We start from the raw sequence: 12,497 nt of genomic DNA, 5'->3' as shown, positions 1-12,497 counted from the left end.
GTGCAGTGACTCCATCATAGCTCACTGCAGCTTCAAACTCATGGGCTCAAGCCATCCATCCCTTTTCTGTAGGGACAGGGCCTTGCTTATGATGCTGGTCTTGAACTTCTGGCCTTAAGTAATCCTCTTGCCTTGGCCTCCCAAAGAGTTGTAATTACAGGCATGAGCCACCATATCTGGCCTGGTGAGAATTTTTTTTTTTTTTTTTTTGAGACAGAGTCTCGCTCTGTTGCCCAGGCTGGAGTGCAGTGGTGCGATCTCAGCTCACTGCAACCTCTGTCTCCCAGGTTGAAGCGATTCTCCTGTCTCAGCCTCCTGAGTAGCTGGGACTACAGGCACATGCCACCACGCCCAGCTAATTTTCTGTATTTTTAGTAGCAACAGGGTTTCACCGTGTTAGCCAGGATGGTCTGGACCTCCTGACCTCGTGATCTGCCCTTCCTGGCCTCCCAAAGTGCTGTGATTATAGGCGTGAGCCACCACACCTGGCCATTTTTTTTTTTTTTTTAAAGACAGTCTCTCTCTGTTGCCTAGGCTGAAATGCAGTGGTGTCATCTCGGCTCACTGCAACCTTTGCCTCTTGGGTTCAAGCAATTCTTGTGCCTCAGCCTCCTGAGTAGCTGAGATTACAGGCCCCCGCCACTACAACTGGCTTTTTTTTTTTTTCTTTTTTGTAATTTTAGTAGAGATGGGGTTTCACCACGTTGGCCAGGCTGGTCTTGAACTCCTGACATCAGGTGATCTGCCTGCCTCAGCCTCCCAAAGTGCGGGCATTACAGGCGTGAGCCCACCGCACCTAGCCAAGGGTTTGTAACAGGCATATTTATTTCATTTTATTCTACCACCAAAGTTTTCCCTTTTTCTTATTCTTTCCACTTCTGTATTTTAAAAAATGTGAAGGAGGAAAATACATGGACAAAGCACTAGATCTAATAAATAGAGGTGAAAACAATGGAAAATGATCGGAAGTAAAATGATTTGCCCAAAGTAGCACACAAATTCAATTTCTGTGGGTCCTATATGTATTCATTTATTCACCTAACATGTTTACTGAATATCTACTATGTGCCAGCATTGTTCTAGGAGCTGGGGATACAATACCAAACCAAAGTTCCTGTCCTCATGGAGTTTAATGAACAGTTAACCAAAACTGTAAAACCATGTTGTTAGAAACCTTTGACACACTCCTAGAAAACGAATTTTAATAAAATTTAGTCTTTCCTGGAAATGAATTCTGCCTATTTTGATACACATTTCCAACAGATAATCTTTTTTTTTTTTTTTTTTTTGGAGACGGAGTCTTGCTCTGTCACCCAGGCTGGAGTGCAGTGGCCAAATCTCAGCTCACTGCAAGCTCCGCCTCCCAGGTTTACGCCATTCTCCTGCCCCAGCCTCCCGAGTAGCTGGGACTACAGACACCTGCCACCTCGCCCGGCTAGTTTTTTGTATTTTTTAGTAGAGACAGGGTTTCACCATGTTAGCCAGGATGGTCTCGATCTCCTGACCTCGTGATCCGCCCATCTCGGCCTCCCAAAGTGCTGGAATTACAGGTTTGAGCCACCGCGCCCGGCCTTTTTTTTTTTTTTTTTTAGACAGGTTCTCGCTCTGTCACCCAGGTTAGAGTGCAGTGGCTCACCACAGCTCACTGCAGCCTTGACCTCCTGGGCTCAAGCCATCATCCCTACTCAGCCTCCTGAGGATCTGGAACCATGGGAATATGCCACTACTCCTGGCTAATTTCAGGTAAGTATTTACTTAGATTGTAAAATATCTTTAAAAGTAACATGTAAGACTGCATAGTAGTGTGTATCTTTAATAAAGGAATGTTGCAAAATACACAAGTAAACCAGATGCAGATAACATCAAAACTGATTATTCTGAAGGGAGATATTACTCTTATCATAAAGTAGAAATAAATTAGAGCAAAGAATTAAGAGTCACTATTATTAAATACTAAAAAATTAGACTTCATAGGCTGGGCTTGGTGGTTCACACCTGTAACCCCAGCAATTTGAGAGGCAAAGGCAGGAGGGATTGCTTGAGGCCAGGAGTTTAAGACCAGCCTAGGCAACATGGCAAAACCCTCTCTCTACAAAAAAAAAAAACAAAAAAACCCAAAAACCACAACTAGACTTCATAAAATATTACAAAATTCACTACAATAAAACTCTACGTAAAATTAGTGAATAAAACAAAAGTACTGGGCTACAATAACATTACTTAAATAATAATAATAATAATAATGACAGTAATAATAATGATAGCTACCCCCTCAGCCAGGCCCAGCAGCTCCTGCCTGTAATCCCAGCACTCTGGGAGGCCAAGGCTAGAGAATCTCTTGAAGCTAAGAGTTTGAGACCAGCCTGGGCAGTAAAAGGAGACCCTGCCCAGGGTCCAAAAAATAGTAACATTAAAAAAAAATAGTAATATTAAAACAAAAAGGGGGTTAAGCATGGTGGTGGCTCACACCTGTAATCCCAGGAAGGTGGGAGCTTGAGCCCAGAGGTTGAGGCTACAGTGAACCATGATTGTGCCACTACACTCTAGTCTGGTGAGAAAGCCAGACTGGGTCTCAAAAAGCAAAACAAAAAGATTAGCTACCCTTTACTGAGCACTTACTATGTGTCTGAACTATTCCATGAATTTGTTTTTAATATCTAAGAATCCTTAGAGGCAGATACTATTGTAGTATCTAAGAGATGAGAAAACTGAGGCAGAAAGGCTAAATAAATTGCCCAAGGTTATACAGCTAACACGTCTTAGAGCTGGGATTCAAACCCAGGTGGTCAGGTACTCCAGAATTTACTTTTTTTTTCTTTTTTGACACAAGTCTCACTCTGTCACCTAGGCTGCAGTGCAGTGGCACGATCTCAGCTTACTGAAACTGCTGCCCCACAGGCTCAAGTGATCCGCCCACCTCAGCCTCCCAGGTACCTGGGACTACAGACACAAGCCATGCCCAGCTAATGTTTGTATTTTTTTGCAGTGAAAGGGTTTTACCATATTGCCCAGGCTGGTCTCAAACTCTTGAATTCAAATAATCAACCCACCCCAGACTTTCAAAGCACTGGGATTACACCACTATTTATACTCTTTACTACTAGGTGGGTTATTCTGCATATACCTGGGAGTATTCAGGTTTTCCTGAAGAATTCTGGTCATTTCGAAACAATTTCACAGCTTTAAGGTATGTTTCCATTGATTCGAGTTTGGCTTTGCTAAAACCTAAAACCAAGATGAACAAACAACAAAATGCAGTGAGAAATTTCTTTACTTATTATTTTTTTCAGACAGGATTTCACTTTGTTGCCCAGGCTGGAGCACAGTCCTGCAATCACAACTCACTGCAACCTTGACCTCCCTAGCTCAAGCAATCCTCCCATGTCAGCCTCCCAAGTAGCACACCACCGTACCTGGTTAATTATTTTTTTACAAATGTTTGTACAGATGCGGGGGGGGGGGGGGGGGGGGGTCTTGTTTTTTTTTTTTGAATAGGGTGGTCTCGAACTCCCAGCCTCAAGAGATCCTCCTGCCTTGGTCTCCCAAAGGGCTGGAATTATGGGTATAAACCATAACATCCCGCCAATAAATTTATTATTTTTAGAAACAGGGTCTCACTGTGTCATCCAGGCTGGAGTACAGTAGTGCCATCATAGCCCATTGCAGCTTTGAACTCCTGGGTTCAAGTGATTCTCCTGCCTTAGTCTCCCAAGTAGCTAGGACTACAAGTCTGTACTGCCACACCTGGCTAATTTTTTATTTTTTATTTTCTTGTAGAAATCAGGGTCTTGCTAGTTTGAGACTAGCCCAAGCTAGTCTCAAACTCCTGGACACATGTGATCCTCCTGCCTCAGCCTCCCAAAGTGCCAGAATCATAGGTGTAAGCCACTGAGCCTGGCCTCAGTAAGGAATTTTGAAATCTTTGGGGGTAAGAGTACTGAATTCCAGTGATGAGCAAGAAACAAATACTATTTACATATTCATTTACATTTCTCTTTCTCCTAATCCTTGAGAATCTACCACGTGAGAAAGCCCAGACTACACAGAGAAACCGCATGAGGGTGTTTTGCCTGACAGCCTTACCTAAGTCCTCAGCTGCTGACAGCTCACAATTTGCTGTCAGACATGCAAGCAGAACAAGCCTTCAGGATTCCAGGCCCTGCCTTGCAAATCTTGCAGTTGAGGCTCAAAACATAAAACAGAGATGAACTGTCCCCACTGTGCCCTGTCTCAATTACTGACCCACTGAAACCATGAGCTAATAATTACTGCTTGTGCAACCCACTAAATTTTAGGATAATTTGTTACACAGGATCACTAAAATCTTAACTCAAGATTAATAAGCAAGGAATGAGGCACTTCTAACCATTTCTACTTTGAATGTTCTACCAACTCAAATGCAGAAGTTTTGCATTTGGGGGGATCATTCCCTCCAGGATTCTATATAACCATTCATTAATTTTGCTGTCTGATTAACTAACATAATAATCTGCCCACACACTGAAGAATATTACAATATATCCTCCAAATATGTATCTATGCTTAGAAATGAGTAACTCAGCAATGATTACCTCATTAAAGAGATTAAAAAAAGAGATCTTACTTTTTAAAGAGCAGCCTTATGAAATATCAACATTATCTTGTTTTATAGGTACTTTCTACTTTAATCTAAACAGTCAATAGAAGAGTGTCCAAAATTCCTAGTTAATCAGATTACAAAACGATTTGGAACCTGTGGTCCTATGTTGTTTTTTGCAAAATTTTGTGCTTCTTCTTCTTTAGATAGAAAACTAGTTCCCAAACCCCTTTGTCTGATAGCTCCTCTACTCTTGGTTGTAGAAGGGGACTGCTGTAAATATGTTTAAGGCTGACTTCCATTAAACTGCAACCTCTGACCCCTAAGTAGAGGCGGAGGTATCTATTATTATGGGGAAACAGTCAAGTCAGGACCAATGGTTTGAATAATTCCTTTAAATTGTTTTCAATGGGTCACAGGGAACTAGGGTTTGAGGACACAACACTCTTTAAAGACATCTGATGTTTGCTTGGAAGTTGTTGTTTCAACATAATGTAATTTTGTGAATAGTAAATAACATGTATAAGGTAGTCATTTATAAAACATTATCAAACACATTGGAAATGTAACATGCTTATTCTAATGATCTTTTATCTTCTTACCTGTATGTTCTAAATGTTTTAATGTCACATTGTCAACAGGGAAAAAGCTGAGGATAGCACCATATTCCGGACACATGTTTGCTATTGTAGTTCGATCAACTATAGATAATTGTGAAACTCCACTTCCAAAAAACTCAACAAACTTTCCAGCCACTCCTACTTGCCTGAGGTGCTATAAAAGGGATACAAAGAAACACATACAAAATTGCAAAGACAAGATTAGCAAGGATTGTTTGAAAACTATAAAATATAATTTTTAATCAATACTAGTGATGGTGAAGGAATGAGATTCTTGTTGTCGTTAAGAATCAACTCATTCTGGTTTTGGGGGTATTTTAAGATAAGGAGTAAAGAGAAGACCGGTCCAATGTCACTGTTAATCAGGGTAGAAAGGGGCCTGAAAGCTCAAGGTGGCTATAATTAGCATTTTCATGTCTTTGAAATCAGGGCACATCAACTCAATAGTGTGTCTGTTTAGCTGGCAGCTCTTTTTCTTTCTTTTAGAAACAGGGTCTCACTCTGTTGCCCAGGCTGGAGTGCAGTGGTGTGATCACAGCTCACTGCAGCTTCCAACACCCCGGCTCTAGCAACCCTTCCACCTTAGCCTCCCAAGTAGCTGGGAACTACAGGCATGTGCCACCACACCCAGCTAATTTTTTTTTTTTTTTTTTTTGAGACGGAGTCTCACTCTGTCGCCCAGACTGGAGTGCATGGCCAGATCTCGGCTCACTGCAAGCTCCGCCTCCCGGGTTCACGCCATTCTCCTGCCTCAGCCTCCCGAGTAGCTGGGACCACAGGCACCCACCACCTCACCTGGCTAGTTTTTTTGTATTTTTTAGTAGAGACGGGGTTTCACTGTGTTGGCCAGGATGGTCTCGATCTCCTGACCTCATGATCCGCCCGTCTCGGCCTCCCAAAGTGCTGGGATTACAGGCTTGAGCCACCGCCCCCGGCCACCCAGCTAATTAAAAAAAATTTTTTTTTTTTTGTAGAGACAGGGTCTTACAGTGTTGACCAGGCTGGTCTTGAACTCCTGGCCGCAAGTGATGCTCTTGCCTTTGCGTCCCAAACTGCTGGGATTACAGGTGTGAACCACTGTGCACAGCCCCTTATTCTTTCTTAGCAGTGCATAAAACAGTGGTGTTTGTTAACCACTGATGGCATCTTAGACTTAATGAAATACTAATAGACTGATGAAACTGTATATTTAAATAAATTACCTACTGACTATAAAAATTTTTCAAATTGTAATTACTGGCCCAAATGTTTACAGCATCTTTAATCACAGGCAAATCCCACTTTGGTAGAATTTGTTAACATGTGGTTTCAAACTTAATTCCTTCTAAAATTATTTTTCTTGGTTATTATACTATCAAGTAACCCAACCAGTTATTCGTCTTTTCTAAATTGTAAAATGGTCTCAGATTGGTATAGGAGGAGTGACTAAGGAGGTGACTAAGAATGAAACTATCCTCAATCTATGAATAATATTAAGCCCTAACATTTTGTAAGTGCCAGGGATCACTTAATCCAAACCCTTTTTTATAGATACAGAAACTCAAACCCTACGTGTAAAGATGTTTCCTCATGTATGGTTGTATTTTTTAGGATGAGAGAAATATAGATTAGATATTACAAACCAAATGCTGCTCTCATCAAAAAAACAACACAGGATTACTCCTGTAAGGATCATAAATGGAACAGGGTCTCAAAAAAGAAGTAATAATATATTTAACAAATGTAAACACACTTAATAGTTTAATTTTTTAACAATAAATTAAAATGTCAAAAAATACATAGTAATATTGTCAGGAAAAAATAGCCAGAGAAGCTAAAAAGCAGCATTAATTTTCAGGATGTCTAAAGTAAAGAATTGATTTCTGTAAAAACATAATGGGATATTCCTTTTCCTTTAGAAATAATCCTGCAATTCCCAATTGACTTCTTGATCTTTTGGTACCATACATTGAATCAATAATTTCTCTAAGATGCCAAATTCTTTTTTAATTAGGGAAGAAGGATCAAGACCAAATGCTGGGAGGGAGGCATTATCATTTCCTTAAGCTGGAGCATCCGGAAAGCTTTCATATCAATAATCTAAGCAAAAATGCTGAGACTGATACTCCTGAAAGCCTCTGTACCAATCATCTAACCAAAAATGCTGAGATTGGGATCCAAATTGGAATTACATGTGGAACATTTTCCAGGTACATTCATTTAACAAAATAGGACTTAAGCATTAAAATAAAGTTAGTAAAAGCCAGACATTTAGGAAGAAGAGTTACAAATTATTATTCACTAGGAAATCCGTGAGCCTGTGTATTAATACGCTTAAGAAGCTCAGTGTACGTATTGAAGTTCTGCAGCCAGTATTTTAAAAATTCAGAGAAAAGGTTTTTACATAATCCAGAGAAATGTTAAAACGGCAACAGAAAAATGATATATCACATTTCTACAGTCCATGTTTTTGAAAGCATTACTTAGTAGAGCAACAGTTTCTAATGGGCAAATAATTTAAAGAAGATACAATCAACTTTTGCTAAACATTTTTTTTAAATTCACGTAGGAAAAAGAAAAAAAAATCATGTAATCAGCAAGTGTTCATTAAGGCAACAAGGCACTAATAAGGCATAATGGTTAAGAGAATGGACTCAAGAATCTGACTGTCTGGAATCTTTGTTCTACCCCTTACTACTCAGCCCTTCGATCCTTTGGTAAGTCACTAAACCTGACACTGTACCTTAGTTTTCTCAGAGTTACAATGAGAATAGTAATAGCACCCATCTCACAGACTTGTTACAAGGAATAAATGAGCTAACATAAGTGAACACAACAAATTTCTTTGTATTTATTAGTACAAAGTAAATGCTACATTTGTTGTTATTACTATAACTATGATGACACGGCTAATGTCAGAGACCTGAGGAGGATGCAGTAATGAACCAAATCCCTGCTCTCATAGGGCTCTTCCATTTTTATAAAAATAATGTTCACTAAGTCGTAGAGCTACCACAACTTTAACTTACCTTTGTAATACCAAGAACAACATCTATGGATGTAACAAAAGGGTTTGATGACCCAGTTAACTCACATCCAACCACCTCTGGTAAAGTAAGAGAAACTGGCAGACCAAGCATAACTGCTTCTGTTTCAATGCCTCCAACCCCTAATGTAATAAAAACAGGTATATTAGCACCGTATATTTAAAGATAATTTATCTCTGTAACATCTGAATCTCTAGGTGTTTCATGAGCTTGTCTTACACAGTACTTTACAGAGTTGCTATATTGCTATTAATGTGGACACTGAACCCAAGGCTTCCCAAAAGAAATGACTCCACACGCATGGTCAAAAAACTATTATTTTACCTTTATATTCAAGACAAAATATTAGTTTTAAGTATATTCAAGTTAAAATATTAGTTTAAGTATTCATTATGCTAGGCACTGTAGTGTATTCAAGATACAGATAAAAACAAAATCCAGTCTCTGCCAACCTCAACAAGTTCAGTCTAATGAAAAAGGACAAAAAATTCAACAATTATAACACGCTGTGAAAGAGTAAGTTTACAAAGTGAGGTACACTGAACTCGGCAAGGGAGTTAAGGTTTTCAGAAGATAACTGTGGCCAGTCTTGGATGAGTTAATAGTAGCCACATTTCACAAAGTCATGGTCGGCAGAATGCATTCTGCCAGAAGAAATAGCCTATGCAAAGTCATGGAGTATAAAAGAGCACAGTTAGCTGGGCTCAGTGGCTCATGCCTGTAATTCTAGCACTTTGGGAGGCCGAGGTAGGTGGATCACTTAAGGCTAGGAGTTCGAGATCAGCCAGGCCAACATGGTAAAACTTCATCTCTACTAAAAATACAAAAATTAGCTGGGTGTGGTGGCATGTGCCTGTAGTCCCAGCTACTTGGAAGGCTGAAGCATGAGAATCACTTGACCCCAGAAGGTGGAGGTTGCAGTGAGCCAAGATTGTGCCACTGCACTCCAACCTGGGTGACAGAGCAAGATTCTGTCTCCAAAAAAAAGAAAAGAGACAGCCCATATAAGTAAAGAAATGACTAGTCTCTAAGATGGGTGTTGGTGAGTGGCTAAAGGGACACCAGAGGTTGTGAAGGGCCTTGTATAAAATGGCAAGAAATCTGGACTAATAAAGAAGACCAAGAGAAGCCACAAAGTACCTTAGACAAAGAAGCAACCTTTGTAGACATATCATCATCATTCAATTACTTCACAAATGGTAGTGCTGTGCTAGGCACTGTGTAAATTTCTTTTGATAAATCCTCTTTTACAACACTGATCACAAACTCTTGATTAATATTTTGTTGTTGCTGCTACTATTACAGACGAAAATCACAGAGCCTCAAAGAGGCTATAAAAACTCAATAATTTATGTTCTTTTACAATGTTCTTGACATTCTTAACCCCAAAAGAAATGAAATATATTTAGTCATTTACTTACCCCACCCCAGAATCCCTAAACCATTCACCATCGTTATATGTGAATCTGTGCCGACTACACTGTCTGGGAAGAGGAGGTCCTTTTCTTCAAAAACCACTCTTGACAAATATTCTAAGTTTACTTGATGAGCCATTCCAGTTCCAGGAGGGATTACTGCTACATTCTTAAAAACTCTTGAACTCCACTATATTTTGTTTAAATTTAAGAAATACAAATGTTAGTATTTGAATCTGTGTTCACAATCAAGGTGTAACATTAACACTAAAAATATTTTAACTAATGTTCAATACGGTAAATAAAAAGTTCATATCACATAGTTAAAAACAAAGATACAGATACTGAACCTAAATACATTTTTTATTAAGACACCCTTCAGGTCAAATAAAAATGTTAAAAAAGTCCAGACAAATGACAGTATTCAACTGTGTTCCAAAGATTCTCAGGAATGGGAAGAAAGGCTGGCTCAGCGTACAAGGCTCCCTCCAAGTTCTCTCTCCTAAACTAGAGCCACTGTTTTCATCTTTCTTTACACAATAGGGTTTCCAATAAGATTTCATTTGAGGCACAAAAGCGTTCCATTACTATAATGCCTTTAGAAACTACTAAAGTGGCTGGGCAGAGTGGCTCATGTCTGTAATCGCAGCACTTTGGGAGGCTGAGGCGGGCAGATTGCTTGAGGCCAAGAGCTCAAGACCAGCTTGGCCAACATGGCAAAACCCCGTCTCTACTAAAAACACAAAAATTAGCCAGGCAGTGGTGCACACCTGTAATCCCAGCTACTCAGGAGGCTGAGGCACGAGAATCGCTTGAACTCAGGAGGCGGATGTTGCAGTGAGCCAAGATCACACCACTGCACTCCTGTCTGGGCAAGAGCATGACTCTTCCTCAAAAATAAAAATAAATAAATAAATAAAATAATAAAATAATAAATAGGCCAGGCACAGTGGCTCATGTCTGTAGTCCCAGCACTTTGGGAGGCCGAGGCAGGCGGATTACCTGAGGCCAGGGATTCAAGACCAGCCTGGCCAACATGGTGAAAACCAGTCTCTACTAAAAATACAAAAATAAGCCAGGCGTGGTGGTGTGCGCCTCTAATCCCAGCTACTTGGGAGGCTGAGGCAGGAGAATTGCTTGAACCTGGGAGGTGGAGGCTGCAGTAAGCTGAGATCACGCCACTGGACTCCAGCCTGGGTAACAGCGAGATTCTGCCTCCCCGCCCAACCCCCCAGCAAAAAAAAAAACAAAAAACAAAAAAACAACTAGAAGATATAAAAATTGTACCTATCATTAGTTTATATATTACATTACAAAAATTTCCCTGAATCATTTATACCTTAAAAAACTGAAGCCTCTCTCGATTTCTGCCGAATTCTACTTCTTGATTTTTTAACACTGTTTCAGGTCTAAAAGGAAGAAGAGCTGGCATTAAATATATGTATTACAAAAAAATACTTGCCTTGTTTCTTTCTAAGTCATCATTCTTAGGCGCATATATATATACAAATATATTATTAAAATCTTTGGAAGAACTATTTATTTGGTTTCTCAGAATTATTTTCTTTTTCAACAAAGTTCTGCTTTAAAATAACACACTAGAAAACTACAAAAATGAGTTGTACTTTACGGAGTGTAAGAAAGCCACATTACACCAACGTCCAAAACTGTACTTAAGTGATAATAAAAATACACTGTTGGGTTATCCACTTCAAGAAAAGAGGAAGGTAGTAGCTTCAACGACAAGCATGTACTTTCCTCCAACCTGGCTCTTGTGCCTGTTAAACTAGGAGATGGGTGCTGATTATTGCTATGCAGCATTGATGAACAACACCTCAACATCATTTTATAGTTTAAAAACAGCTTTTTGCAAAAATATTTCATTCATCTCATACCAAAAGAAGGCTCTACTTTATGTATAAGTAGCAGTTCACTTTACATGGATTATAAATATAGTTTATATGAATTATTTAAACTAAGAGACAAAAATAATTGACCTCTATGCAGTAACATAGTACCATTTTTAGAAAATTATTTTTATCTAATAGATATTTAAAAAAATTATTGCAAACAGCTTTAAGCTGGTTCTTTCACCTGCCAGCTGGTGACTGGGTGTTCACTAGAATATCAATATAACTTAGATTATACATGTCCTCCAGGGACCAGATAATTAGTCCAGATAATTAGTTGTTTAACTGTTAACTTTTTTTTTTTGAGACGGAGTTTCACTCTTGTTGCCCAGGCTGGAGTGCAATGGCGTAATCTCGGCTCACCGCAACCTCTGCCCCACTGGGTTCAAGCGATTCTCCTACCTTGGCCCCCTGAGTAGCTGGGATTACAGGTATGTGCCACCACACCCAGCTAATTTTGTATTTTTAGTAGAGATGGGGTCTCTCCATGTTGGTCAGGCTGGTCTCAAACTCCTCACCTCAGGTGATCAATCTACCCCCCTCAGCCTCCCAAAGTGCTGGGATTACAGGCGTAAGCCACCACACCCGCAAAACTTTTTTTTTTTTTTAAACGAAGATTACTTTAATAATTCATAGTTGAGTCATCTTTTGAAGCCAAGCATATCTTAGTGAGATTTTTCCAGGGCCTCAGGGAACACAGCTTTCTGAGCCACTCCAATTATTTTACCTTTCAACAGCACTTATGGCTACAAAGTGCCATATAAACATTTATTGGCTCATAACCTGACTTCAAATAGGGGGTAATTTGAAGTGCCAAAGGTTATGCTCTCATCTTTCTACTCAACTTCTTAAGTCTGTAATTAATACTTCACTGACATATTAAAGGATACCAATGAGTCACTATTATCACATAGTCAGGAACTAAAATAAAATCTATCTTAATACTTTGT

The 12,497-nt window shown here is 39.5% G+C and overlaps 2 protein-coding genes across 3 annotated transcripts in view; both read right to left on the bottom strand.

Annotated features, from left to right (window-relative positions):
* LOC117070328 (A disintegrin and metalloproteinase with thrombospondin motifs 7-like) overlaps window positions 1–12,497 on the bottom strand; it is a 684,711-nt gene that overhangs the window by 442,350 nt on the left and 229,864 nt on the right.
* The window catches only part of IREB2 (iron responsive element binding protein 2), a 63,399-nt gene that overhangs the window by 20,478 nt on the left and 30,424 nt on the right, over window positions 1–12,497 (bottom strand). The window contains exons 6-10 of one of the 2 annotated variants that reach the window (XM_033189265.1): window positions 10,977–11,046; window positions 9,644–9,827; window positions 8,205–8,344; window positions 5,179–5,350; window positions 3,125–3,225 (exon numbers count right to left, since the gene is read on the bottom strand). In XM_033189265.1, coding sequence (XP_033045156.1) covers window positions 3,125–3,225; window positions 5,179–5,350; window positions 8,205–8,344; window positions 9,644–9,827; window positions 10,977–11,046 — 667 coding nt within the window. The remainder of the gene's footprint in view (window positions 1–3,124; window positions 3,226–5,178; window positions 5,351–8,204; window positions 8,345–9,643; window positions 9,828–10,976; window positions 11,047–12,497) is intronic. The other variant, XM_033189267.1, reaches the window with a different exon arrangement.

Source organism: Trachypithecus francoisi, unplaced genomic scaffold, assembly GCF_009764315.1.
Source record: "Trachypithecus francoisi isolate TF-2019V2 unplaced genomic scaffold, Tfra_2.0 Lachesis_group3, whole genome shotgun sequence".
Classification (NCBI taxonomy): domain Eukaryota; kingdom Metazoa; phylum Chordata; class Mammalia; order Primates; family Cercopithecidae; genus Trachypithecus; species Trachypithecus francoisi.
Note: the sequence above shows the minus strand (reverse complement) of the source record. Positions and strands in the feature narration are given on the sequence as shown.